Raw genomic sequence first — 23,255 nt, 5'->3', positions numbered from 1 at the left:
GAGCCTTTCCCAAAACCCAATGCAAAGTACCTTAAAATGCAGTTTATCTGGTTGTCAGAGTGTTACAGAATCATTAGTGAGTCTACACATAGCGCTTTCCTAGCACCAGGTACTGTTCTAAGCAATACACTCAGCCACACTCTGAGGAAGGGAGTAATGGCTTCTGCCTTTTCCAGATGAGGAAAGCAAGGCATAGAAAGGTAATTAAGTTGCCTGGAAACATGCAGCTAAGCAGTGGAGCCAGGATTCAGATCCTGGCAGTCTGGCTGTAGACTTTGAACACTTAGCCATGGGGCTGTTCAGCCTTTCCAAGTGGGAGCTGGAGGGGGGCCCAAGATCAGCCTAGACTCCCCACTCCCATCATGGGGTGCCCCCTAAGGCACTCTATAGGCCCATAAGGTTCTGCAGAGTCCAAAGTGGTGAAAAGGTTGAGGTGGGCGGGGGGCTCGCTCACTTTGGGGGTGCTCACTGGGCTTCCAGAGGAACAGGGAGAGCTGGGCTCACTTGCAGTCTTGCACTGACGCAGTGGGATTTCAGGAAAAAACACCAAAGTATTAATAGGTGGGGCCCCTGGGTCACCAAGAAGGGGACAGCCTAGGGATTTGTCCTCCAGCTGGAGGTGCCTTGGGGATGCCAGAGCCCTTGAGGCGGGTACAGCCCCACCAGGGCCTCGGGAATGAGGCTTCACTGCCCTGGGGCCGGCCTCAAACAGGGGATGGCATCACAAGAAGGATCTGGAACAGGGAGTCGAGAGATGCTTCCAGTCCCAGCTGTGCCCTCTCCGAGCATGAGTGACCTCGGGCCAGTCACGAGCCTCCCTGCGGCTCAGTTTCCTTGTTTCAGAAACAGGGATAACAATAGTACCTCTTTGATGAGATTGTTATAAAAACAGAGAGAGTCATAAAAAGTGCTTAGAGCGATGCCCGGTATATAATTACTCTCATAATCACACATCAAAGGGCACAGAGCCCCTCTTACTCCCAAATCCTCATCAGAACTCAAGGGGCGCTTTGGGTCAGCAGAGGTGCCAAAGCAGGGAGCCTTCTCTCCAGCACCATCCTCAAGAGGGAGACCCAGAGGAAGCAGACACTCTCATCCATCCTAGGCCCAAGACATGTCAGCCCGGGGAACAACAGTCAGTTTTGCCCCATCACAGGTACAGCAGTTCCAGGATGTGGCCGCCCGCCTGCAGACGGCATACGCTGGGGAGAAGGCAGACATCATCCAGAACAACGAGCAGGAAGTGTCTGCCGCGTGGCAGGCGCTGCTCGATGCCTGTGCCGGGCGCCGCACCCAGCTGGTGGACACGGCAGACAAATTCCGCTTCTTCAGCATGGCCCGAGACCTCCTCTCCTGGATGGAGAGCATCGTCCGGCAGATCGAGACCCAGGAGAAGCCCAGGTGAGAGCAGCATCCCCACCCCCGGCCCACTTTGTCCCAGAGGCTGGCGGGCCGGGATGCCAGCCCGTCCTGGAGGGGTCTCCCGGACTGTGGGCACACAGGAATCCCCAAGGGGCACCTGAGGCTGGGTCCAGGCAGCATCTTAGTGGCTCAGCTGCTACTGGGATGACGACCATTGCGGAGTAAAGAATCCTGAGTGCTGAGAAACACATCTGTCATTCAGATTCCGTCGTGGGACACAAGTGGCCACAGTTGTCAGTGAAAATAAATAGTTTATACATCAAAAGCTGGGCAGGTCCAGAAGTGGTCCCTCTCCCCCTAGCACGGGCTTTTGGGGACCTTTTCCCTAAAACCTGGGAAAGGAGCTCATTGCCTATGAGAGATAGAGACAGGTATGTGGGCAGTTGGCCAGGATCAGAACTCACTACACACTTTGTGCCCATCTCTGGCCCTCTGCCTCTGGGGCGCCTGTCCTGGTGGTCAAATTTTTATTTTTAACGTCTTGACTGAGCTTATAATTCACATACCACGCCCTTCAGCCGTTTAGAGGGTGCCATTCAGTGTTTGCTTTGCATAGTCACAGTTGGACAACCATCACCCCAATTTTCATCACCTCAGAAAGAAGCCCAATACCCCTTAGCAGTCATCACCCCACTCCTATCTCTTTGCAGCCCTTGGCAACCTCTAATCAGTTTTGTATATCTAAATTTACCTATTGTAGACTTTTCACATGGGTGGGATCACAGAATGTGTGGTCCTCTGGGACTGGCTTCTTTCACTGTCCACAGTCTTTCCAAGGTTCATCTACTTGGCATAAATCAGCACTTCATTCCTCTTTATTGCCAAATGTGACATTCCTCTGTGTGTGTGTGAGTGAGTGTGTGTGTTTGTGTGTGTGTGTGTGTGTGAGTGTGAGTGTGTGAGTGTGAGTGTGTGTGAGTGTGTGTGTGTGTGTGGCTGCTGCCCCCCTGCCGTGTCCTGACCACTGGCCGAGGGAGGCCACTAGGGCATCAGTGTTCCTGCTGGACCAGGCAGCTGGCAGGACTTCCTGGCTGTCCAGAGAGAGAGGATGGAGTGGGGTCAGACTCCCAGGCAGATGGGGGGCCCCCCTCTGATTGGAACTTGATGTCAAGTGGGCCAGAGTCACCCTGAGTCTCCCTTTTCACCAAACTCCCAACCCTGCCCCCCAGGGACGTCTCCTCGGTGGAACTCCTCATGAAGTATCACCAGGGCATCCGGGCAGAGATAGAGACTCGCAGCAAGAACTTCAGCACCTGCCTGGAGCTCGGCGAGTCCCTCCTGCAGAGGCAGCACCAGGCCTTGGACGAGGTGGGCGGGCGGGACGGACACGCGTGCTATCCTGTTCTCGCCTCCACTCCTGCCGGGCCAGACAGCTTCCTGGGAGGGAGCCTGCGGGCCCTGGAGGCTCATCTTTCTTTCATCCCAGGAGCACTGGGGCTCTGTGCTGGCCCAGGGATTTACAGCTTCACCAAACCCCTTCAAGGAGCTGGCCACTTCAAAGGGCGAATGGGCTCATAACCCTCCTAAACCCTCGTGTGTGTGCTTTGGGCTTGGCGACCCCTGCTTCCTGGGTGAGGCATATTTAACCCCAGAGAGGTTAAGTAACCTGGCCAAGACTGCTCAGCTGGCAGGGCCAAGACTTGATGCCCTGGGATGCACTAAAGCCTTACCCTGTGACCAAGGCCAGCCGGCTTTGCAGGGCCCTTCCACACACTGCCTCCCACAGCGGGGGGAAGAGTTACCAAAGCCTGAGCTGCCTTCGCTTTCTTCCCGCAGATCAGGGAGAAGCGGGAGCAGGTGGTGTCCAGGAGGGAGGAGATGAAGGAGAAGTGGGAGGCCCGCTGGGAGCGGCTCCGCATGTGTGAGTGAAGCCTGGGAGCCAGGCAATCGGGGAGGGGTAGGGGCGGGTGCGGGGAGGGGTGATGTCACAAGGCAGTGGAGGAGACGAGCCCCCCAACACACACAGCACCACTCATCAGCAGAACTCAGGGCCAGGAGCCTCGGGGGTTGGGGGGGAGGAGGTTCACGGAGAAGACCCAGCAGACACGCTGCTGGAAACCCACCTCTGACAGCCAGCACACCCACTCCCTGTCTACCCTCTGCCCCCGCCCCCGCCTCCTGCCGGGCTGGCGTTCCCGTAGAGCTGTGGCCTCTCCAGGGGTCAGGGTAAGGCTCTAGTGCATCCCAGGTGTTTGACCTGTGGTGTGTGCTGCCCAGAAGGGGCTCTGTCCTCCGCGGCTGGAGACTGGAGGGGTGGGGAGAGCCCACCACTTGGGTAGAGGCTGCACAAAGACCTGGACTCTCCCATGGCTGCTTGTGCACGTCTGTGAGTGAGCAAGACAGACTGGGAAGACAGCCTGGGAAGACAGCCCGGTCCGCCCGCCCGCCGACTGCACGTCTGTCTGTGAGTGGACCTCCCCAGACCACCTAGGTCCAGGGGGGCGCTCACAGACCCCGAGCCTTGTTGTCTCGGCAGTGCTGGAAGTGTGCCAGTTCTTCCGGGATGCCTCCGTGGCCGAAGCATGGCTGATCGCCCAGGAACCCTACCTGGCCAGCCGGGACTATGGACACACGGTGGACGGTGTAGAAAAGCTCCTCAAGAGGCACGAGGCTTTTGAGAAATCTGCGGCCAGCTGGGAAGAGCGCTTTGCTGCCCTAGAAAAGCCCACCACGGTGAGCTGGCGAAGGGTGGCCCAGAGCAGTGGACAGCCTTGGGGGTCCCTCCAGTCAAGAGCTCTTAGGCAGTTTTGGGGGACCTGTGGGCAGTGTAAAAGGCTGAGCAAGTGGGGAGAGCAGGAAGGAAACAGGAGTGGGAGGAAGGATGGACTTTTGAAGGCAAGAGACAAGAGGGGCTGATTCCAGAAGGAACGAGCATCAGATATGTTGGGTACAGGCAGCCTCTTTTGGGGAAAGCTGTCTCAGAGCAGGCTCCCCTCGTGGCTGCTCTGACTCCTTGGCCTTTCCCTTTCCTAGCTTGAGCTCAAAGAGCGCCAGACCCCAGAGAGAACTGAGGAGGAGCCTGGGTGAGTGTGGGGAGGACTGACTGGAGCACTCTGCTGAGGGGGGGGGGAGGGGGAGGACGATGCTTATACTCAAAACAGGCCCCCTGATGTTTTGACACACCATATGTGACCTCTCACACCTGGGCCACTAGTCAGAGAAATCCAGAGTGTCTGGAGCTTAAAGGCAGAAAAGAGACTTCATTTCCCCCCAGTCCTGGGTGTCCTGGAGTCCTCATGGGGGAAGGATGGGGGGCAGGCCATGGCTGCTGCGCCGTCACCCCCTATTCTGGGAACCAGCTGAACACGTGTCTCGGAGGCCGGGCTGCCTGGAACCAGCCTTTTCTGAAGCATCTGCCTTCACTTTGCAGACTGTGGAGGGTCTGCCGGGCTGCAGACTTGACTTGTGTTTTGGGGGGAGGAGGTGGGAAGCCAGGCCTTGGAGATGGGCCACGGCCTCCAAGAGGTGCTCATTTCTGAAGTGGGACATTGTTTTCCGTAGGCTTCAAGAGGAGGAAGGCGAGACAGCGGGGGAGGCTCCCCGAGGTCCCCACCGAGCCACCACTGAGAGAACGTCCCCGGTCAGTTCCCTGTCCCAATTGTCCAGTTCCTGGGATTCATTGCTGCCAGAGACCCATCGTCCCGACTAGGCTCTGCAGGGGCAGAAGGCCAGGATGGGTACACCCCCACCTCCCCAGAATCCTTCCACCACTCTTCCTTATTTACTTAGCTTATTTTCTAGAATAATTCCCCTCCTCCCCTCAATCAAGAGGAAACTGACATGCCAGCCCACTGACACGACTCTCTTAGTTTGGTTTTATGTGGTCTAATAAATTTTGTTATATAAACACATCCCCATCTCCATCAGGGGGAACAGTTTATACAGCAGGAATGATCCCCTTTTAAACACTGTCCTTTCCCTCCAACATTGTCCCTAACTCAGTACCCCCTGCACACGCACACATCCACACATACTCACAAATAGGCCGTGTGGTTTCTCTGCCCCAACCGTGGCATTTAGGGGAGTGAAGTGGACACGTTCACCCTCGAGTAGACTCCTTCCACTGAAACAGAGGCCCTTTCCCATTTTGCACCTTCCTGGCCTGATGCCTGTGGGTCAGTGAGCTGGAGACAGAGATGATTCTGAGGCAAGAATAGACTTGAGGAAGCCCTTTGGGAGGAAAAGAGAGCCCCAGAGATTCTGCCTCAGAGGTCTCCAACTTGTAGAAGGGAGGATGGAGAGGAGGGGGTACCCAAGGCCCAGATGTCTTCAGGGCCTTGCCTGGCATAGAACCTTTAGCTGAAAGGACTCGGGGAGTCTATGCAGGAAGTCTGGGAGGCTCTGACCCCGGTTTTGGGGAAATGTCCTGGGAGCCGCTGACTGAGAAGAAAGCAAGAACCCAGCATGTGCCTTGCACGGCTTTGCTGCTGCATGTCCACCGCCTGTGCAGGTACCCAGTTGAGCTTGCCTGAACCCTTAGTAGTTCTTGGTGGAAATTTCTGGTACGACACCAACCCCAGAAAAATGCATTTCCTGCGCAGAATCCCTGTCAGATCTAGATTTCGGCCCTTCCCACACTTTTGAGACACACACACACACACACACACGACACACACAACGACGCAGACACACATTCTGAGCTGCCTCCAGCCCCACCAGAGGCCTCCCTTTCTGAGGGGCGCCAGCACGTCATGTCCAGCAGAGGGCACTCCTGAGCTCCCACTGGAGGGTCTCTCCTAGGAGTTCCCTCTGAAGATCCCATTGTGGCAGTGGGGGGGTCTCCGGTGAACTTCGCCCTGGCCCCTCCTTTCCCAGAGACAGCCCCCCTGGAAGGAGAGAGAACTCTGGTGGGGGCTGGCACGGACTGCGGACACTGGGGCTGTGACTGTTCCTGCCACCTGCGCTTCAGCTGTGTATCCCTGTGTGTCTGCGTGTGGTGGTGTCACAGGTCTGTGGGTTCCTTTGTGACCGCCTGAGCGATCCATCCATTGTCTGTGTCGTGTACGTCTGTGCAAATGTAATTACATGTGCATCAGAGCCACCTCCATCCAACACCTGAATGCTGCTGGATCTGGGGGGAATAAAACCTGCTTGGACCTGAGAGTCTCTCTAGAAGGAGGAGTGAGCCCACACTTGAGACCCTTCCCAGAGAGCCAGCCACCCTGCCAGATGGGGCAAGTGGCCTGTGCACGGTACCAGGAAGAGACCAGATGGCGAATCAAATGAACACCAGGCCCAAGGCCTCATGCAAACAGATTTCCTGCTGCTTCTCCTTTCTGAGCCCTTTGTTGAGTTTCCATGAGGATCCACGGAACTCCAAGGGGGAAAGTGGGATACCCCCTTGTTCTTCGATATGAGAAGAGTGGAGAAAGAGTCCCATGCAGGTTGGAAAACCTTTCCAGAAGCTACAGGCCTCTCCCAGGAAGGCTGGCTGCAGGAAGTTCTGCTGAGCCTTCTCTCGGGCTAGGCCTGGCTCTCACGCTGTTCTGTGTCTGTGGTCCGGTGTTGGTGCCCCGTGGGACAGATCCCTGCTGTGTGTGGTCTGGTGTCGGTGTCCCGTGCGATAGATGTGTGCACTGTGGCTCCCTGTGAGACCCATCACTAGTGCATGCTGGCTTCCTGCTTGGGGGAGCAGACCAGGCACCTGAACCCCTGTTCAGACCACTGCGCAGCCCACGGTGACCACCGTACCAGCCCTGCCTGCTCCTCCTTTCCTGGGTGTGTGCACACACACATACGCACAGGCGGGGGCTGGAGCACTGTTCCACGCATTCGGTTTTTTCCTCAAGCATATCATTATTGTACAATCCATTGCCTCCATCACCTCCTAGCTTTCCATGTTAGAGCATGTTCTGATTAAAAAAAAATAAAATCCATTCTACAGGTAAGTATGCAGGAGTGCGTGAGATCAAGAAGAAACAAGTTTTCACAAATGGCAAAATTCCTGGAGTGAAATTTTGAAAGTCTGGATGTTGGGTTCTTGTCCTTCATTGTAGAAATATCCTGAGAGATTTTAGACAAACCTCCTAATCCTCCTGGGTCTCCTTGTCCTTTATAGAGCTCTCTCTGCAGGATTACAGAAAGTCCAGAACGTTCCTGTATGTGAACCATGTACCTAAATAAAGGGAGGGTTGGGAGAGAAGGGTTTCCCCACTTTTGTGGTGTTCTCAGCTCTGAGGAACCTGGTTCAGTGGTCAGGTGCCAGCTGGTGTGAGGCTGGAGATGGGAAGAGATGGCAAAGGGCTAGGGTGTTTTCCTTGGTTGCCTGGGGAAGACAGGAAGGCAGGGTTGAACCTCTGCTCCTGCCAAGGCCAGGAGGTGGCCTGAAGGCCTACCCTGAAGGTGGCCCTGGGGTAGCAGAGGGGGTCTGGCAGCAGGCTGAGCCTCCTCCCACCACACCTTCCACATTATGTGTCTCCCCTTCATCCTGGGGCAGCTCTGGGGAGGGCTTTGAGGTCCTGCTAAGCATCCTCATCTCCTTGGCTCTGGCTGCCTTGGAATCCTCAGTGTAACATTTGTGGTGAGATGCGGAGGTTGATTTATGGAGAAGAAATGGTATTGTAGAGGATCCGAGACAACCCGGGCTTGGGGGCCCCCAGCCCACAGCCCCGGGGGCTTTCTGTGCCCTGTGCCTGCTCTAGGAACTCTCTCAGTGGAGCTGCTGTAATGATGAGCGAGAACCCTGAAAAGCGTTGGTGCTTCTAGTGGGCTGCCGCAGCAAGAAAGAATCTGCCTTCGGGGTTCACTGTTTTGGGGCAAATGTGCCCTGTCTCGCTCTGAGCCTCAAGGATGGATTCCTCTGTGGTGCAGGGACTCTGGGGCCAGGCTGCTCCAAAAAGCAGCTGCCTGGATGCGTTTCATTATCAGGCCTTCATCAGGTTGTCAGGGAAAAACTCTCTTAGCCAAGCGCAGCTCACAGACGTCACTCTTCCCCATGACCTTCCAAGACTGCCTGCAGCTGGCTTCCCTGAGGGAAGACTCGCCAACTCATCTGGGATGAATAGGAGAGTCCAGACCCCCAGGTCCCTTGTCTCTCCCTTCCAGAGCCTTGGAGGTTGATGTGGCTTCAGGCAACTTACCAGCACTTTCGAACATGAGGGATAGTGTCCCAGGACTGAGTGGGCACTGGATTGCAGCAGCTCACCTTTCAGCCAGTGCCTGGTGGCTCCAGCTGCTCCTTAGGAATACCCACCCACCGCACCCCCCACCCCCAGCCCCCAGCACCAGCCTCCGCAGCAGGCAGCCTAGAGCTTTAATCAGCTGCCAGAGGCCAGACTCTGACGTCCTTAGAGGGAAGGGATGTGGGTGTGGACACAGCAGCTGTGTTTCTTCTTGCCTGAGCAAGCTCTCTCCATCCTTTCTACCAGATCGTTTCTCCCTCCCACTCTGAGGCTGAACTGAGCTGCTGGTTCAGGTGTTTTTACAGTGAAGGCAAATGGAGTGTTTGTCCATAATGAGCAGACCCGGTCAGGAAAGAACATCAGTTTTCCCACGAACCGGGGTGTGTCTGTCTCCCCAGAATGCCTGAATCAGCGTGGCAGGGCTGTGTCTGCCTACAGCCTGTCACCACGCCCTGGCACTCTGGGGAAACTGGCTCTAGGCTCTTTCTGGACATCTGTACGAGGCTGGGTGTACCCCACTCTATGCTGAGGTTGGGCGTGACCTTCCCATCCTGTTGCTCAAAGGCAACCAACCTAGGTTGGTTTGCCAGGTTTGTCTGCCAGTCCATGTTTCTGAGCATCCCAGATCCCGATAGACCCAGCATGGGACTCAGTCAACACTGAAGGCATCTCAGAAATGGGGTTGGAAGTTGCCAGCTTGACTGCTGGGTGTCAGATCCAGATGGGGGAGTCAGTGTCTTCCTTTTGGTCTGAGTGCCTAGCTCAGAGACATCAAGCAGCTTCCAGTTCCTCACGGCAGGGACCTGAAGAGCCCACACTGGTCATAGAAATGGCGAAGAGAGCCCCTGAGGAAGCCTCATTCTCTCCCCCGGGATGGTCATGGGGGAGACCTTCCCTGTCCAAGGGGACCCTGCACACTCCCCTCCCTCCCCCTCACTTCACCGGGTGGCCCTCTGCTCTGCATCCCTCCCTTGTCTTCCCTGGTTTCCAGTGACTGGACTCTCACCACAGTCCTTCATCTCTCAGTTCAGTTCAGTCGCTCAGTCGTGTCCGACTCTTTGTGACCCCATGGACTGCAGCACACCAGGCCTCCCTGTCCATCACCAACTCCCGGAGTTCACTCAAACCCATGTCCATCGAGGCGGTGATGCCATACAACCATCTCATTCATCTCTTAAACATCCTCCAGAAGAATTCTAACAGTTGGCCCCCGGGGCACAGGGCTGAGCCACCCTGCTGCCTTTCCCAATCCTCATGAGAGCTTCTCCCCTCAGCCCCCAACCTGGAGGACTCCCCACCTGGCCGGCCTCAGCTCTTCCCACGCATTTCCCTCTGTCCTCTCTTCCGGCATTTGTCTCTGCTCACCCTCTGTTCCCATCTCTCAACTCTTCTCTTGCAAACAAGTGTCTTTTGAACAGCCTTCCCAGCCCGCCTGCTGAGAGCCTTCTCACCCAGACAATGAAAGCCCAGACCACAGACATTTAGGGAAGGAAGAAGTTCTCGGCTGCAGAAGTGGCCAACTTCCCCTCTCTATCGTCTCGCGGGGCTATTTGGTTGCCTAAGGCACTCAACCCTAGGTCTTGTGTGGCCCCCAGCCCCTCTTCTGGCCCTTTTTGATGGCTGTGACACAGTCCCGCTGCCTCAGCCTGTCAGCCACGCATCTTCTGTAAGCCAGACTCCCCTCCTTCTGTAAGCTCAGACCATGAGCCCCACTGGATAGCCCCTTTTACCTGAGCAGTAGTGCCACCCCGTCTCTTGCAGCAGGATTTAGTGGGAAGAGCTCAGGGTTTGGGACCAGACCACTGCATCCTCAACTTTCACTCAGTAGCTGTGTGACTCTGGGCTCGTTACTCATTCTCCCTGACCCTCAGTTTCCCTCGTCTATGAAACAGGCATAGTGGCGCCCACCTCTCAGAAAGGGTGTGAGGACAGGAATAGAGAATGCAGGTAGAATGCCTAGCAGGCGACGGTCTTCATTCTCCCTCCATTCTTTCCTCCATCTCTCACCACAGTCCTTCAGCTTCTAAACGTCCCCCATAAGTGTTCTAACATTCGTTGCCAAAACCCTCCCAAACCAGCCTTCCTGCAGCGCCCCTCCCTGGAGACCCCCTACACACGCTCGAGGCTCAGTTCTTGCTGTGAAGTAGGTGGGCAAGACCTCTCACAGCCAAGGTTGAATAGTCTTTGGGGTGCATCCCTGTACCCCGTTTCTCATTTACCACCGTTTCCTTCAGAGAGAAGTTCACATGCGTTTCCTTGCTTGTCCATATATCTGGGATCACTGAGCATCTTCTAGAACGTCTCAGAGACCCTGTGGTCACACCCCAGGTGGTTTTTCTCCCTGGCTGGAGACTTGGTTGTCTGTGTGCGGGCCCCTTATGCCACCTGCTGGCTGGGTCTGGAACTACACCTGCAACCCCTTTATTCTGGGTAAGAAATGGACCCATCCTGTCCCCCTTCCTTTCACCTTCTTGAAAGTCCTCGGGAGGAGACATCTGCCTGCTTTCCCCCGCCCAAGTCAGCTTCCTAACAAGGCAGGACCCTACAAAGTCAAGCGTACAAGACTCTGCAAAGACTCTGAGGTGGCCACGCCCTGCCTGTCAGGAGCTCAGGCCTCTCCTTGTCTGATTACAGTCCTGTGAGGTCCTAAAAGGCTCTCCTGTTGTGCTCTTTCCTCCCCTGATGATCCCCCAGCAGCCAATGCTGCCTGTCCCCTACCCTCCTCTGATGCATTGATCCCAGCAGCCAGCACACACACCTAGCTCAGATGAGCCCTACCCACCCAACTCAGATGTGCCCCACGCACCCACCCAAACCAGAGAACAGAAGCTCCAGGCTTATTCCAGGCACCATCTCGGGCCCTTCTCTCTCCTGCTCTTACTCCAACTCATGGTCTGAACTCTCAATCCATCCCGACCCGATACCCAGAGTTTCTCCCAAATGGCTGGATCCTCCTTTTTTCAGAATGTCCCCCAGCTCCTCTGGGCAAGGGCTCTAGGCTGGGCTACCCCTCAGGTGGAATCTATGCATCCTCCTGCTGACCGAAGGGCCAGAGCTGCACACCTGCCTTCTGCCACGTATCACGGAGGACAGAAGGGAGTCAGATCATCTCAGCTATCCAGGGCCTTTGAATAGAGCCTGCCTGTCCCTACAGCACACAGATAGCCAACCCCCTCCTGGTGTCTGCTGTCCACTGATCCCTCTGCCTGCAGAATCTGTATCAGAGCGCAACATGGTTCCTGGAACAACAGAAGTGCCTGCCCTGCTCTTTTAGAAGCTGGCACAGAACATATTTACCCCTGGAGACTATAAAAGGAGGACCCTTTTGCCCAAGCCATGCCTCTGTCTTTCTCCTGTGTCCCTTCCCCCAGCCCAGGAGGGAGAGAAGCCCTGGGTCTGAAAGGAGCAGCTGCCACCAGACCCCTCTGCCTCCCGCCCTCATTCTTGGCTCTCTCCTCCTCAGGCCTTAGCCTTCAGGATAAAGGGATGAGGATGTGTTTTAAATTGTCTCCATGTGAACAGTCAAGGGAACAGAAGAAATCTTTGCATACATCGGAAAACCCCTATTTTCCAAAGCCCACCCATGACCTGGCTGCTTAACTTTTGATCACACTGGCCATGGTCTCTGACTGTCCCTGCCAGGGAATGTGGATCAGGCACCCATCAGGAGGAAATGGAAGGTGAAATTAAGTCAGGAGGCAGTCCTGGAAAAATGTGTGTTTTCGAAGGAGAGTTCCCAAAAGGAAAGGAGCATGGAAATGAAAGTATGCGAAGAGACTGTAGACACACGGGCCTGTAGTAAAACCAGTCCCAGGAGGGCAGAGGCTGAGTGAGGGGGTGAACAAGGCCGAGAGGTTCTGCTGGGTTTCCCTCCCAGCATCTGCCAGGGCATCTTCCATGAGCCTCCAGTGAGTCCCGGACAGCCTGGCCCATTGCCAGGAGGAGCAGAGGGGCCAGCTGGAGAGAGAGGCTGAAAGGCTTCACTACCTCCCCAACCTCTATGCCTGAGTCACAGGGTTGGCTTGACTGGGTGCACAGAACCCAGGCTCCCAGACTCAACCTGCCACTCCCGCCCTTCCTCCCTGCTAGAGGATGATCCAGGCAAGGCCTTAGGGCCTCCAGATCCTTGTGGTCAATTCTGGCTCATTGCCAACACTCAAACATATAAAACATACATGCAAGATGCATAACGATGGGTGTGGCCCAGCCACAACTCTCCAGAGGTTCTAAGACAAGGAAAAGATGAGAACCTTAAGGGCGTGATAAAAAGTCAGGCCTGCCCAATTCTTCAGTGCATTTCTTAACTGGAAATGAAAGCTATATGACCCTGGGTAAGTCACTTAACCTCTGAGCTCAGATTGTCTCATAGATTGAAGGTGTTAGACTAGTGATTTTCAACCTTTTCCAGCCATATTATTCCTTTCTTCAAATGGGATCTTAGGGAACCCCAGATCAGTTTGCTGACTAGTCCTAATTTAGAAAAAGAAAAAGTTTAGTCGCTCAATCATGTCCGACTCTTTGCAACCCCATGGACTGTAGCCTACCAGGCTCCTCTGTCCATGGGATTTTCCAGGCAAGAGTACTGGAGTGGGTTGCCATTTCCTTCGCCAGAGGATCTTCCCCGACACAGGGATCGAACCCGGGTCTCCCACAGTGTAGGCAGACGCTTTACCATCTGAGCCACCAGGGAAGTCGTTTAGTCCTCATTTAGGGGATACAAACATGACCAACTTTACCTTTCTTCCAACCACTGCCGTCAAACATCTCCACCGAACCTCCACTTCCCATTCCTTAGTGCCAGCTCTGGCAGACATTGATCATTTTTTTACTGTTAAAAAGTCCAATGAGTCTCTTTCAGTTTGAAGCTTTGATCTGATGCCCAGAATGGTACCCAGCTCCTCTCGTTCTCCATTTCTCTCTTTTGGATTTGATCCAAGGTCTGAAGGACCCACAGTGGGAAACACCGGGTCTGCTCTTTCCTGGCTCCTCCCCAGCGCTCTCCGGGCCTCCATTTTTCAGCTGGGACAGAAAGTAGAAAAGAGGGCAGTGTCTCCTTACCACCTGAGGCGGCTCTGGTCCTCCTGGGCTTTCAGTGGCCTTGGTCCCCACCTGCTTGGGGACTATAAGACCCTTCCCACCTGGTGCTCTAAGGTCCTCAGCAATCAGACCTTTGAGGCAGAGTTCTGGCCAGATGTCTCCAGCTAGGCTGCCTTCCTGGGTGCTTATTTGGCACATAGGAGACCCACCCATTCCTGTCCCAGCTGACATTCTTGCGCTGCACTCGAAAGCAGGCTGCCCCTTGTTCTCTCAGTCTGTCCTTCTCTCGCTCCTGCTGCAGTGGCACAAAAGTGGGTCAGCAAGGTTCTGCATAAGGAGGCACCCAGCCAGGGGACAAGAGTCTGCGTCCCCTTCTCGTAGGCACCTGACACAGGGCCCATGGCTCCACTAGAGGCCTCTCACTTGGCTTGGGTGGGGGCTGGGAGCATCCTGCTTTCCATTCAGTTCAGTTCAGTTCAGTTCCTCACTCATGTCTGACTCTGCAACACCATGGACTGCAGTACACCAGGTCTCCCTGTCCATCACCAACTCCCAGAGTTTACTCAAACTCATGTCCGTTGAGTCGGTGATGCCATCCAGCCATCTCATCCTCTGTCGTCCCCTTCTCCTCCTACCTTCAATCTTTCCCAGCATCAGGGTCTTTTCAAATGAGTTAGTTCTTTGCATCAGGTGGCCAAAGTATTGGAGTTTCAGCTTCAGCATCAGTCCTTCCAATGAATATTCAGGACTGATTTCCTTTAGGATGGACTGGTTGAATCTCCTTGCTGTCCAAGGGACTCTCAAGAGTCTTCTCCAACACCGCGGTTCAAAAGCATCAATTCTTCAGTGCTCAGCTTTCTTTATGGTCCAACTCTCACATCCATACATGACTACTGGAAAAACCACAGCTTTGACTAGACAGAAATTTGTTGGCAAAGTAATGTCTCTGCTTTTTAATATGCTATCTAGGTTGGTCATAGCTTTTCTTCCAAGGAGCAAGCGTCTTTTAATTTCATAGCTGCAGTCACCATCTGCAGTGATTTTGGAGCCTAAAAAAATAAAGTCTGTCACTGTTTCCCCATCTGTTTGCCATGAAGTGATGGGGCCAGATGCCATAATCTTAGTTTTACGCCTTCCATGGGGAGGTGTAACGAGGCAAAAGCCACAGCCTTTCCCTGGGGCATTGACTCCTTAGGTGGTGATTCTCCATCAGCACACTTGAGTGCATGGAAAGCTTATTAAGAAACACCAATGCGGAGACCCCACTCCAAGCTAGTTAACCCAGCATCCTGAGGATGGGTCCTGCGCATATTTTGTTAAAGCTCTCGAGATGATTGTAAAAGGCAGCCGGGGTTAGGAACCACTGCCCTCCTCCAGCAAATCCCCACCAAAAGAAGAGGGTGGGACCAGTTATTCCCCCCATGAGTTAAGAGGCTCTGGGTTTCCCTGGTGGCTCAGTGTAAAATAACCCACCTGCCAATGCAGGAGACATGGGTTCAAACCCTGGGTTGGGAAGATCCCCTGGAGACAGAAATGGCAACCCACTCCAGTATTCTTGCCTGGGAAACCCCATGGACAGAGGAGCCTGGTGGGCTGCAGTCCAGGCTGCAGTCCACGGGGTCGCAAGAGTCAGCCATGACTTAGTGACAAAACAGCAACCTGGAGACTTAGGGCCTGGTGCCCAGACACAAGTTGAAGGTAACAAGTTCTCATCAATTTCCCTGGTGGCTCAGATGGCAAGAATCTACCTGCAATGTGGGAGACCCGGGTTTGATCCATGGGTTAGGAAGATCTCCTGGAGAAGGAAATGGCTTTTCCTTCAGTATTCTTGCCTGAGAGAATTCCACGGACAGAGGAGCCTGGCAGGCTACAGTCGCAAAGAGTCAGACCCGACTGAGCAACAAATACTTGGGAGTCGTTCAACATCCTAGTACAAATGTTTTTTTTTCCTTCTATCTCAGCAGCAGAGCCCTTTCTTCATTTGAAATCTGACTTTGAAATCTTGTCAGAGCCCAGGTCTAACTCAGTCAGAGTTGGAGCCTCTGACAGGAAGCCAGGGTGGGCACCTGGAGTCGGGCAACAAGCAGGGTCAGAAATCCCCTGGCCCAGCCCCTTCAGCTCACTCTAATGACCTGCTCCTACTGAGGCTGGAGAGGGCAAGAGTTTGGGGAAGCAGGCCAGGTGGACACCCACAGCGGGTTGGGGAAGGGCCAGGGTGGGTCAGGGAGGGCACAAGAGAGAGGAACCAGACTCGGGTGAGGCCTGCTGACCTCCCCTGTTCTGCCGTGAGTGGCCGCCCGGGTCTGGGCCCTCAGCAAGGTGCGCTCCTCCCATATTCCCTGAAGCAGGGGGAAGAAGAGAGGCCGTGGCCCCAGGACCTGCAGCCGCCACCCCCGCCAGGGCCCCACGAGGACGGGCAGGAGGAGAAATCCAGCACAGACGAGAGGCCCGCCACAGAGCCCCTCTTCAAGGTCCTGGACACACCGCTGAGCGAGGGCGACGAGCCTACGACGCTGCCGGCCCAGCGAGACCGCGGGCACAGCGTGCAGATGGAGGGCTTCCTGGGCCGGAAGCACGACTTGGAGGGGCCCAACAAGAAGGCCTCCAACAGGTGTGTCGGGGAGGGGCCGCGGGGCCACAGGATGCGCAGAGCTACCTGGGCAGTCTGTGGGTGAGGCGGCCCTCCACCTCTAGTCTGAGAGTTCCCGGGCGCCTTCTGGGCCAACTCCGGGGGGCTACTTGGCATGGTGGGAAAGCCTGTCTTCAGCTGTGGGCCTGAGTTCAAGTCCTATGACCTCATTCTAGTTACTCAGCCTCTCACTTGTAACATGGGGATGGTGGGGATAGCCTGCTTCTCAAATGTGGTGCCATGCCTGGTGCAGAGCAGGAGAACACTAGCTGGTACTATGCCAGGGCAGGGTAACAGGTAGGTCTTGGCACTAACAAGACCTGCCTGTCCTTGACCCAGTCCCACTTTTTACCCAGTCTGGGCCTCAGTTTCCCCAGCCATAAAATAGGGAAGGAGAAAGAGCTGACCTAAATGCCATCTGGAGGGCCCTCCTAGGAATGATATGACCCTGAGGAACTCATTCAGAGGCAGTCGTGCCCTTGAGTGTGGTCTACCCAGGGGATGCCACGACCCAGAGTCTCTAGGAGCCGCTGCCTTCAGGCAGCAGTCCAGGGTCTCAGAGAAACAGGGCAGCGTCAAGAGGTGGAAGCCAGCTCTATTCTCAGGGCCAGCTGGCAACATACAGAGAGCCTGGCCTGGAGGACACACCAAAGCTATTTCAAATTCCAAAAATGAATTTGGGGCCCGACCACCCTGAAGAGGCTTATTGCTTTATATGGAGGGGCTGCTGGAGAGGGGAAACTAGCATTTATAAAGTACCTACTATGCGGCAGGCATTATGTCAGGACTGACAAAGTTTTCACAACCACCCTGTGATATTGAGGTTTCCATTTTCCAGATGGGGGAAACCATCTCAAAGAAGTTGTCCTTTGTCCAAGGCAGGATTTTACTCCTCCTTAGCAACTGCCTTACTTGGGCTACCAGCTCAGAGAAGTTGGTGAGGGCCAAGTCTGAGCAGAGGATCCCTGAGCTGTTATCAGAAATCTGGGCTTTGTGGAGTGGCTCTGCAGCCAGCTTTGAACAGGTCAAGTTCTCTCTTTGACCTTCCAGTCCTTCCTCCCTATGTGTCCTGCTAGTTCCCCACCTTTCTGCCCTCAAACAGGAGTGGGGGAGGGGTGGTGAGGAAGAGGAGGAAGACACGCTTCATGTTTCTCAGCACTCCTTACTGTCCAAGGGCAATGTGCTCTGTATTTGTTAAAGAAGGAGCTCAGGTGAACTCCTTTATGAGCTCATGTGTTGGCTGTCCTCACCAAGCCTCCCATTTGAGTTGAGCATTGATTTGCACAAATACGTTCCTTTAAAAAAGTGCTAGCACAGTATACCAGGCATTTATCATCAATAAAACAAAATACTCCTACCACCAAAACAACACTCTGCTCTGTTCATGTTACAGTTCTGTAGTGAGACTCATGGGATGTAGTGAGACTCAAACCCACTCCAGTATTCTTGCCTGGAGAATCCCATGGACAGAGGAGCCTGGTGGGCTATATAGTTCATGGGGTCACAAGGAGTGACACGACTGAATGAGCACAAGCACGAGTGAGACTCAGATATGCTGGTGGCTATGAAAGTGCTTTGAAAAGTTCTTTACACAGTTGGTCTTAGACTCAACAATTCTAGAAATATATCTCAAGGTAAGATCAGAGTTATAGGCAAAGATTAAAGCATCAGGATGTGTTGTTGCTGCTGTTCCTTAGAGTTGTGTCTGACTCTTTTTGCGACCCCAATAGACTGGTATTTCCCAGGCAAGAATACTGGAGCGGGTCGCCGTTTCCTTCCCTAGAGTATCTTCCCAACCCAGGGATCGAACCTGCATCTCCTTCTTTGGCAAGCAGATTCTTCACTGCTGAGCCATCAGGGAAGCCCCAGAAGGATGTTTATCATATTGCTATTTCAATTGTGGATACATTTTCCAGTATTAAAAGGTCTACCAATAAAGGGATTATTTTTATTTTTGATAGGATACAATATAGCTATTAAAATTATTTTCAAGAAATATTTGAGGATTCAAATATTTGAGGATGGGGAAATACTCATGACGTAGTGTTAAACTTAAAAGTACAAAATTAAATTGAATATACAGTATAATCCAATTTTAGTTATATATGTGAATAGAAAATAAACCAGAAGGAAATACATAAAATGTTAACAATAGTAGACTTTGGTAGTGGAATTACATGCAGATGATTGTTTTTTATTTGGCCATGCCACGTGGCATGTGGGATCTTAGTTCCCCCACCAGGGATCGAACCTGCACCCCTTGCATTGAAAGTGCTAAGTTTTAACCACTGGGCTGCTAGGGAAATCCCACATGTAGATTATTCTTAATTGAAATTTTTTTAGCCGTAAAATGTATTACTCTTGATCACGGTAAAATTGGTGTAGTTAAGAAAAATGGTAAAGCCTCTGGTATTCTTGCCTGGACAATCCTGTGGGCAGAGGAGCCTGGCAGGCTAACATTCATGTGATCACAAAGAATCAGACACGACTGAGCAACTGAGCATGCAAGTGAGGACTGTAGGTGACCTGCCTGTGTGTACCTTCACAGGTCCTGGAACAACCTGTACTGTGTGCTCAGGAATAGTGAGCTGGCCTTCTATAAGGATGCCAAGAATCTGGCCCTGGGGGTGCCCTACCATGGAGAGGAGCCCCTGACCCTGAGACATGCCATCTGTGAGATTGCTGCCAACTACAAGAAGAAGAAGCATGTCTTCAAGCTGAGGTGAGGCCCTGCCTGTTCACCACTCCTTCCCTGGTGGCTCGATCTGGCCTAAGTGGCCAGTCAAGGTCCCACTGTATGTGACCAGCTGCAGGCCTGAGGTGCCCCTCAGAGATTTTTCAAATAAGAGAGGCTGGTGATCCTGATTTCTGCCTCTCTCAGAAAGCTCTGTGCTGCCTGACAGGGTCCTGGTCATGGGAAAGCTCGGGGAGCTGGGGGGTCAGAGCCAGAGGTGGCCACGGGGGAAACCCTTTGTCCTCCTAGGCTGAGCAACGGCAGCGAGTGGCTCTTCCACGGCAAGGATGAGGTAAGTGCAGGGCCGCCTGGCCCTGATCTCTGCCAACAAGGAGCAGTTGGGAGGGACTCGTGGCCCTTGGCCTCAAGGCTCCATCAGAAGGGGTTGTCCTAGAGGCAGCCCGTCCTTTGAGGATCCTGACCCTCCCGCCCTACAGGAGGAGATGCTATCCTGGCTGCAGGGCGTGAGCACGGCCATCAACGAGTCCCAGAGCATCCGCGTCAAGGCACAGAGCCTGCCCCTTCCCCCCATCACCGGCCCCGATGCCAGCCTCGGCAAGAAGGACAAGGAGAAGAGGTTCAGCTTCTTCCCCAAAAAGAAGTAGCCTCTCGGGCGCCCGGCGGGTGAAGCCGGTGCGTCGTTAGGACATGCGGGGACTAGCGCCTCCCTCCTCGGCCGGACCTTCCTCCTGCCCACTGCCCGGCCGCCGCCGCTGCCTGCCGCCTGCCTGCTCTGAGCTGCCGGCCGGCCGGCCGGGCGCGGGCTCCGCTGCACTGCGATCGCTGCCTTCGCCCGCCCAGCCCAGCCCGGCCCGGCCCACGCCTGCCTCCGCGCCCTCCGCCCCGGGGCCCCGCACACAGCGAGCGCGGGCTCCAGGGACGCGGCTCCCAGCTCCGCGGGCCCTCGGGGCCTCCGAGTCTGGGGGCAGGAAACGATTTTTGAGGCCCACACGCTCTTCTCCCGACCCTCCTTACGAGGCCGAGGGGAGCCAGTCCCCACAACCCTATTCCCACACAAGCTGGAGGAGAAGGCTTGATGGGGGTTCCTCAGATGCTGAAAAGTGAAAGTGAAGTCGCTCAGTCGTATCCGACTCTGAGACCCCATGGACCGAAGCCTTCTCCGTCCATGGGATTTTCCAGGCAAGGGTACGGAGCGGGTTGCCATTTCCTTCTCCTGTGGATTCCTGTCCAGGGATCGAACCTGGGTCTCCCGCATTGCGGGCAGGCGCTTTACCCTCTGAGTCAGCAGGGAAGATTCCTGAGATGCTGCCCACTCCCAAAGCAAGTGTTGCTTGGGGTCCTGTCCAACTCGGTCACAGCCAGGGGAAGAGAAAAGGTCCTTGGGAAGGCCCGGCCTGCCCCCTAGGGGCGTGAGGAGGGAGTCTTCAGGTAGCTCTGGGCCAGGGGCCACTGCAGCCCCACCTCAGAGGTCAACCGCAGCCCCTCGTCCCACAAAAAGAGGGGGCACTGTCCAAAATTGATAGGTCCTAAGTGCGAGGGGCCTTCCTCCGCCTCAGCACCCCCTTGCTGCCACTGGGCCAGGTGGTGGTTGGACCCTAAGCTCTCAAGCAGCCCTCTTTTTTAAAAAACTACAGCTAGTTTAGGGCTCAGGCCAGAAGGAAGCAGATAAGACTTCCACACTGCCCGAGGCGCCACCTCTCCACTCTGGGGTCTGCGGCACTCCCAGTAGCTGCTAGACCAGCAGTACCCGACTCAGACCCCAGGTCCCAGAGAGACAGTGCAGGTCCCCATACGAGATGGACACCGCAGCGCCTGCATTAGAGCATCCCAAAGCCAAATACTCCATGCGTCCTGTCTGCAGCTGGCACCACCTGAGGGTGCTGGCTGAACTCACAGCAAAGTTCACGACCTGTCACCCTGAGGTGGCAGATGCGGCCACACCTGGGTATTACAACCCTGGTAACAATCCCAGGAGAACTGGGACAAATGTTGGGGCTGGAGCCATTAAGATGTGGCAAGTACCCTTGCACAGGTCCTCCTGAAGGGCCTGACCTGAGTCAGGGGGCTACATGGGAATCTATCCCCCAATCCTAGGTACAGCCAAAAGGGGCCCTGCAACCTCTCTCCCCAGGGATGACCGTCCCCATGCTGCCAAAGTCAGACATCTGGTTCCACAGTATTCTTTCCACCACCCTCTGAAAGCAATACAGCTCCAGCCCAACATCTTAACTTGGGTTACGTCCAAAAGAGGGCTTGAGTTACAGGCAGCAGACACTCCCCTGGGCAGAGCAGAAAGGACCCTGGGACCTGCAGTTGCTGTTTCCATCACCTTCCCCATGGGAAGGAGCCTTAGACACACTGAGACGATCCCCCATAACTGGGTGAGGCTAAGGCAGAAACCACAGGCCTAAGCATCTGGAGTTACTAGGCCTTCCCAGGAGCCCTTAGTGCTCGAGATCAATTACTACTATGTCAAGGGAAGGCAACTTCAGCAGACAAGAACCACAGGAGGGAAGTTCTCTGACGGGGCCTGACACGTGGTCCCACCTTGGGAGCCAGGGTCTTCATGTGTCCTCTATCTACCTATCCCTGTGGCCCTCTGTGCATCCACAGGGAACCTAATCTGTACCACTCACCAACCTCTCTACACCTAGGGGAAACCAAGGCAGGAGGCAATTAGGTAGTGACGCTCACCTGGCAATAACTAAGGCCTCAGGCACACCTGAAGGCATGTCCTGCTCCAGGATAGATGGCATGTTCCTTGCTGAAGAGCAGGTGGTGGCAAGTCTCTCTCAGCTGTCCCCATGGGCCAATTTGTGGGAGCCAGGACACTCGGGGCCACCTTTTGCCTTCCACGTGTGCTTCTGAAGTGACGGATTTCAGCAAGCAACTCCACAGTCCCAAGAATGAAAGGGCCTCGAGGATAAGCTAGGATTTTGCCACCCCTGGGCCCCTAGACTGGGCAAGGGCAGCAACCAGCTGCATTTGACCCACCACCTACCACCAACTTCCCATGCACCCCTCTCCTACATCACACAGGCCCCAAGACCCTTGACCAACTGGAATGAAACTGCAGGCACCCAGCTTTGGGACTCTGAGCCACATGGGGGCCAGAGGGGGAGGTTAAGCTCCTGGCACCCTGCCAAGTTTTTTTTTTTTCCCCCCTCCTTACATTTTCTATTTTGCAGTCTTTTAACAGTATCCCCAAATAGCTCCAGTCCACACCAGCATATCAGGCTTCCTCCCCAGAGCAGTTTAGAGGAAGCTCCTTCTGGGCATGGTCAGGTGGTCCTCCTCCCGCCCTCTCTTCTTCCCCTTTGTCCCCCTGGCCTCAGTGGACTGTGGCTGAGGGAGGTCAGGAGGGTCCTCGGGAGGCTTGGCTTCCATGCCACCCCACCCCTCCTTCCTGCCTATCGGAGGGAATGTAAAGTCCCCAAGGGTGGCTCTGGATCTCCTTCCTCCCTCCAGTGGGAGGGGGCAGAGATCCAGAAGACCCCATGGCTCGGTCCCTTGGACAAGCAAGCTCAGGGAGGATGCAACGGAGGAGGCGGCGGCAGACGACTGCAACCCTGTTGGGCACAGACCTTGCAATCTGGGGCTGGCCCTGGGGCCGGCCGGGTCTTGTCCTCCACCTGCTCAAATGTGCTTCCACGAACCAGAAGAAACCCATTTACTAGTTTTTCTAATAAATCAATAATGCTCCATAATTCTATTTGGCCTGTTTCCCTTTGAATTGGACCAAAGAGGGCTGGTTGAGTAAGCAAGGCCGGATCTGTGAACCCAGGACCACCATGGAGACAGAGAGAGGTACAGCCAGGCTGTTGACTTGTCCCTGGAGTCTCATAGAAACAACTATGCCAGGACCCAGGTCCTGTGCTTCACTTGTGACCCTGAGAAAACTCACTTATTCATGCATTCAGCCATCTTGTGGGCCTGCTACAGGCCTTTCTGCATGGAGCGCGGGGCAGAGATCTGAATATCAGAATCCACACGCCTGGGGTTCATTTCCGGGGCAAGTGTGCTTTAAGTCCCTTCAGTCATGTCTGACTTTTTGCCACCCTGTGGACTGTAGCCTGCCAGGCTCCTCTGTCCATGGGATTCTCCAGGCAAGAATACTGAAGTTTGTTGCCATGTCCTCCTCCAGGGAATGTTCCCAACCCAGGGATCAAACTTGCATCTCTTCTGTCTCCCGTATTAGCAGGCAGGTTCTTTACCTCTTACACCACCTGGTGACCCAGCCAGTTAAGTGCAGGGCTGGGTCTCCTGACTCTCACTCCAGTGTGTGATTTCTCATTATAATCTGACTTGCCTGGTAGGAACCAGCAGGCTCCTCAGCAGCTGCTCAAGTGGC

The 23,255-nt window shown here is 54.7% G+C and overlaps 1 protein-coding gene across 3 annotated transcripts in view; it reads left to right on the top strand.

The window, feature by feature from the left end:
- The window catches only part of SPTB (spectrin beta, erythrocytic), a 128,097-nt gene extending 105,486 nt beyond the window's left edge, over window positions 1-22,611 (top strand). For 2 of the 3 annotated variants that reach the window (XM_052646288.1, XM_052646287.1), the window contains exons 27-36: window positions 1,157-1,401; window positions 2,592-2,730; window positions 3,199-3,283; window positions 3,899-4,095; window positions 4,396-4,445; window positions 4,924-5,002; window positions 15,926-16,191; window positions 18,758-18,931; window positions 19,193-19,235; window positions 19,381-22,611. In XM_052646288.1, the coding sequence (XP_052502248.1) occupies window positions 1,157-1,401; window positions 2,592-2,730; window positions 3,199-3,283; window positions 3,899-4,095; window positions 4,396-4,445; window positions 4,924-5,002; window positions 15,926-16,191; window positions 18,758-18,931; window positions 19,193-19,235; window positions 19,381-19,548 (1,446 nt within the window). In that variant the 3' untranslated portion in view covers window positions 19,549-22,611. The remainder of the gene's footprint in view (window positions 1-1,156; window positions 1,402-2,591; window positions 2,731-3,198; window positions 3,284-3,898; window positions 4,096-4,395; window positions 4,446-4,923; window positions 5,003-15,925; window positions 16,192-18,757; window positions 18,932-19,192; window positions 19,236-19,380) is intronic. The other variant, XM_052646290.1, reaches the window with a different exon arrangement.
- The last annotated feature ends 644 nt before the right edge of the window (window positions 22,612-23,255 follow it).

This window comes from Budorcas taxicolor, chromosome 10 (assembly GCF_023091745.1).
Source record: "Budorcas taxicolor isolate Tak-1 chromosome 10, Takin1.1, whole genome shotgun sequence".
Taxonomy (NCBI): Eukaryota; Metazoa; Chordata; class Mammalia; order Artiodactyla; family Bovidae; genus Budorcas; species Budorcas taxicolor.
This window is presented reverse-complemented; position numbering and strand designations above follow the sequence as displayed.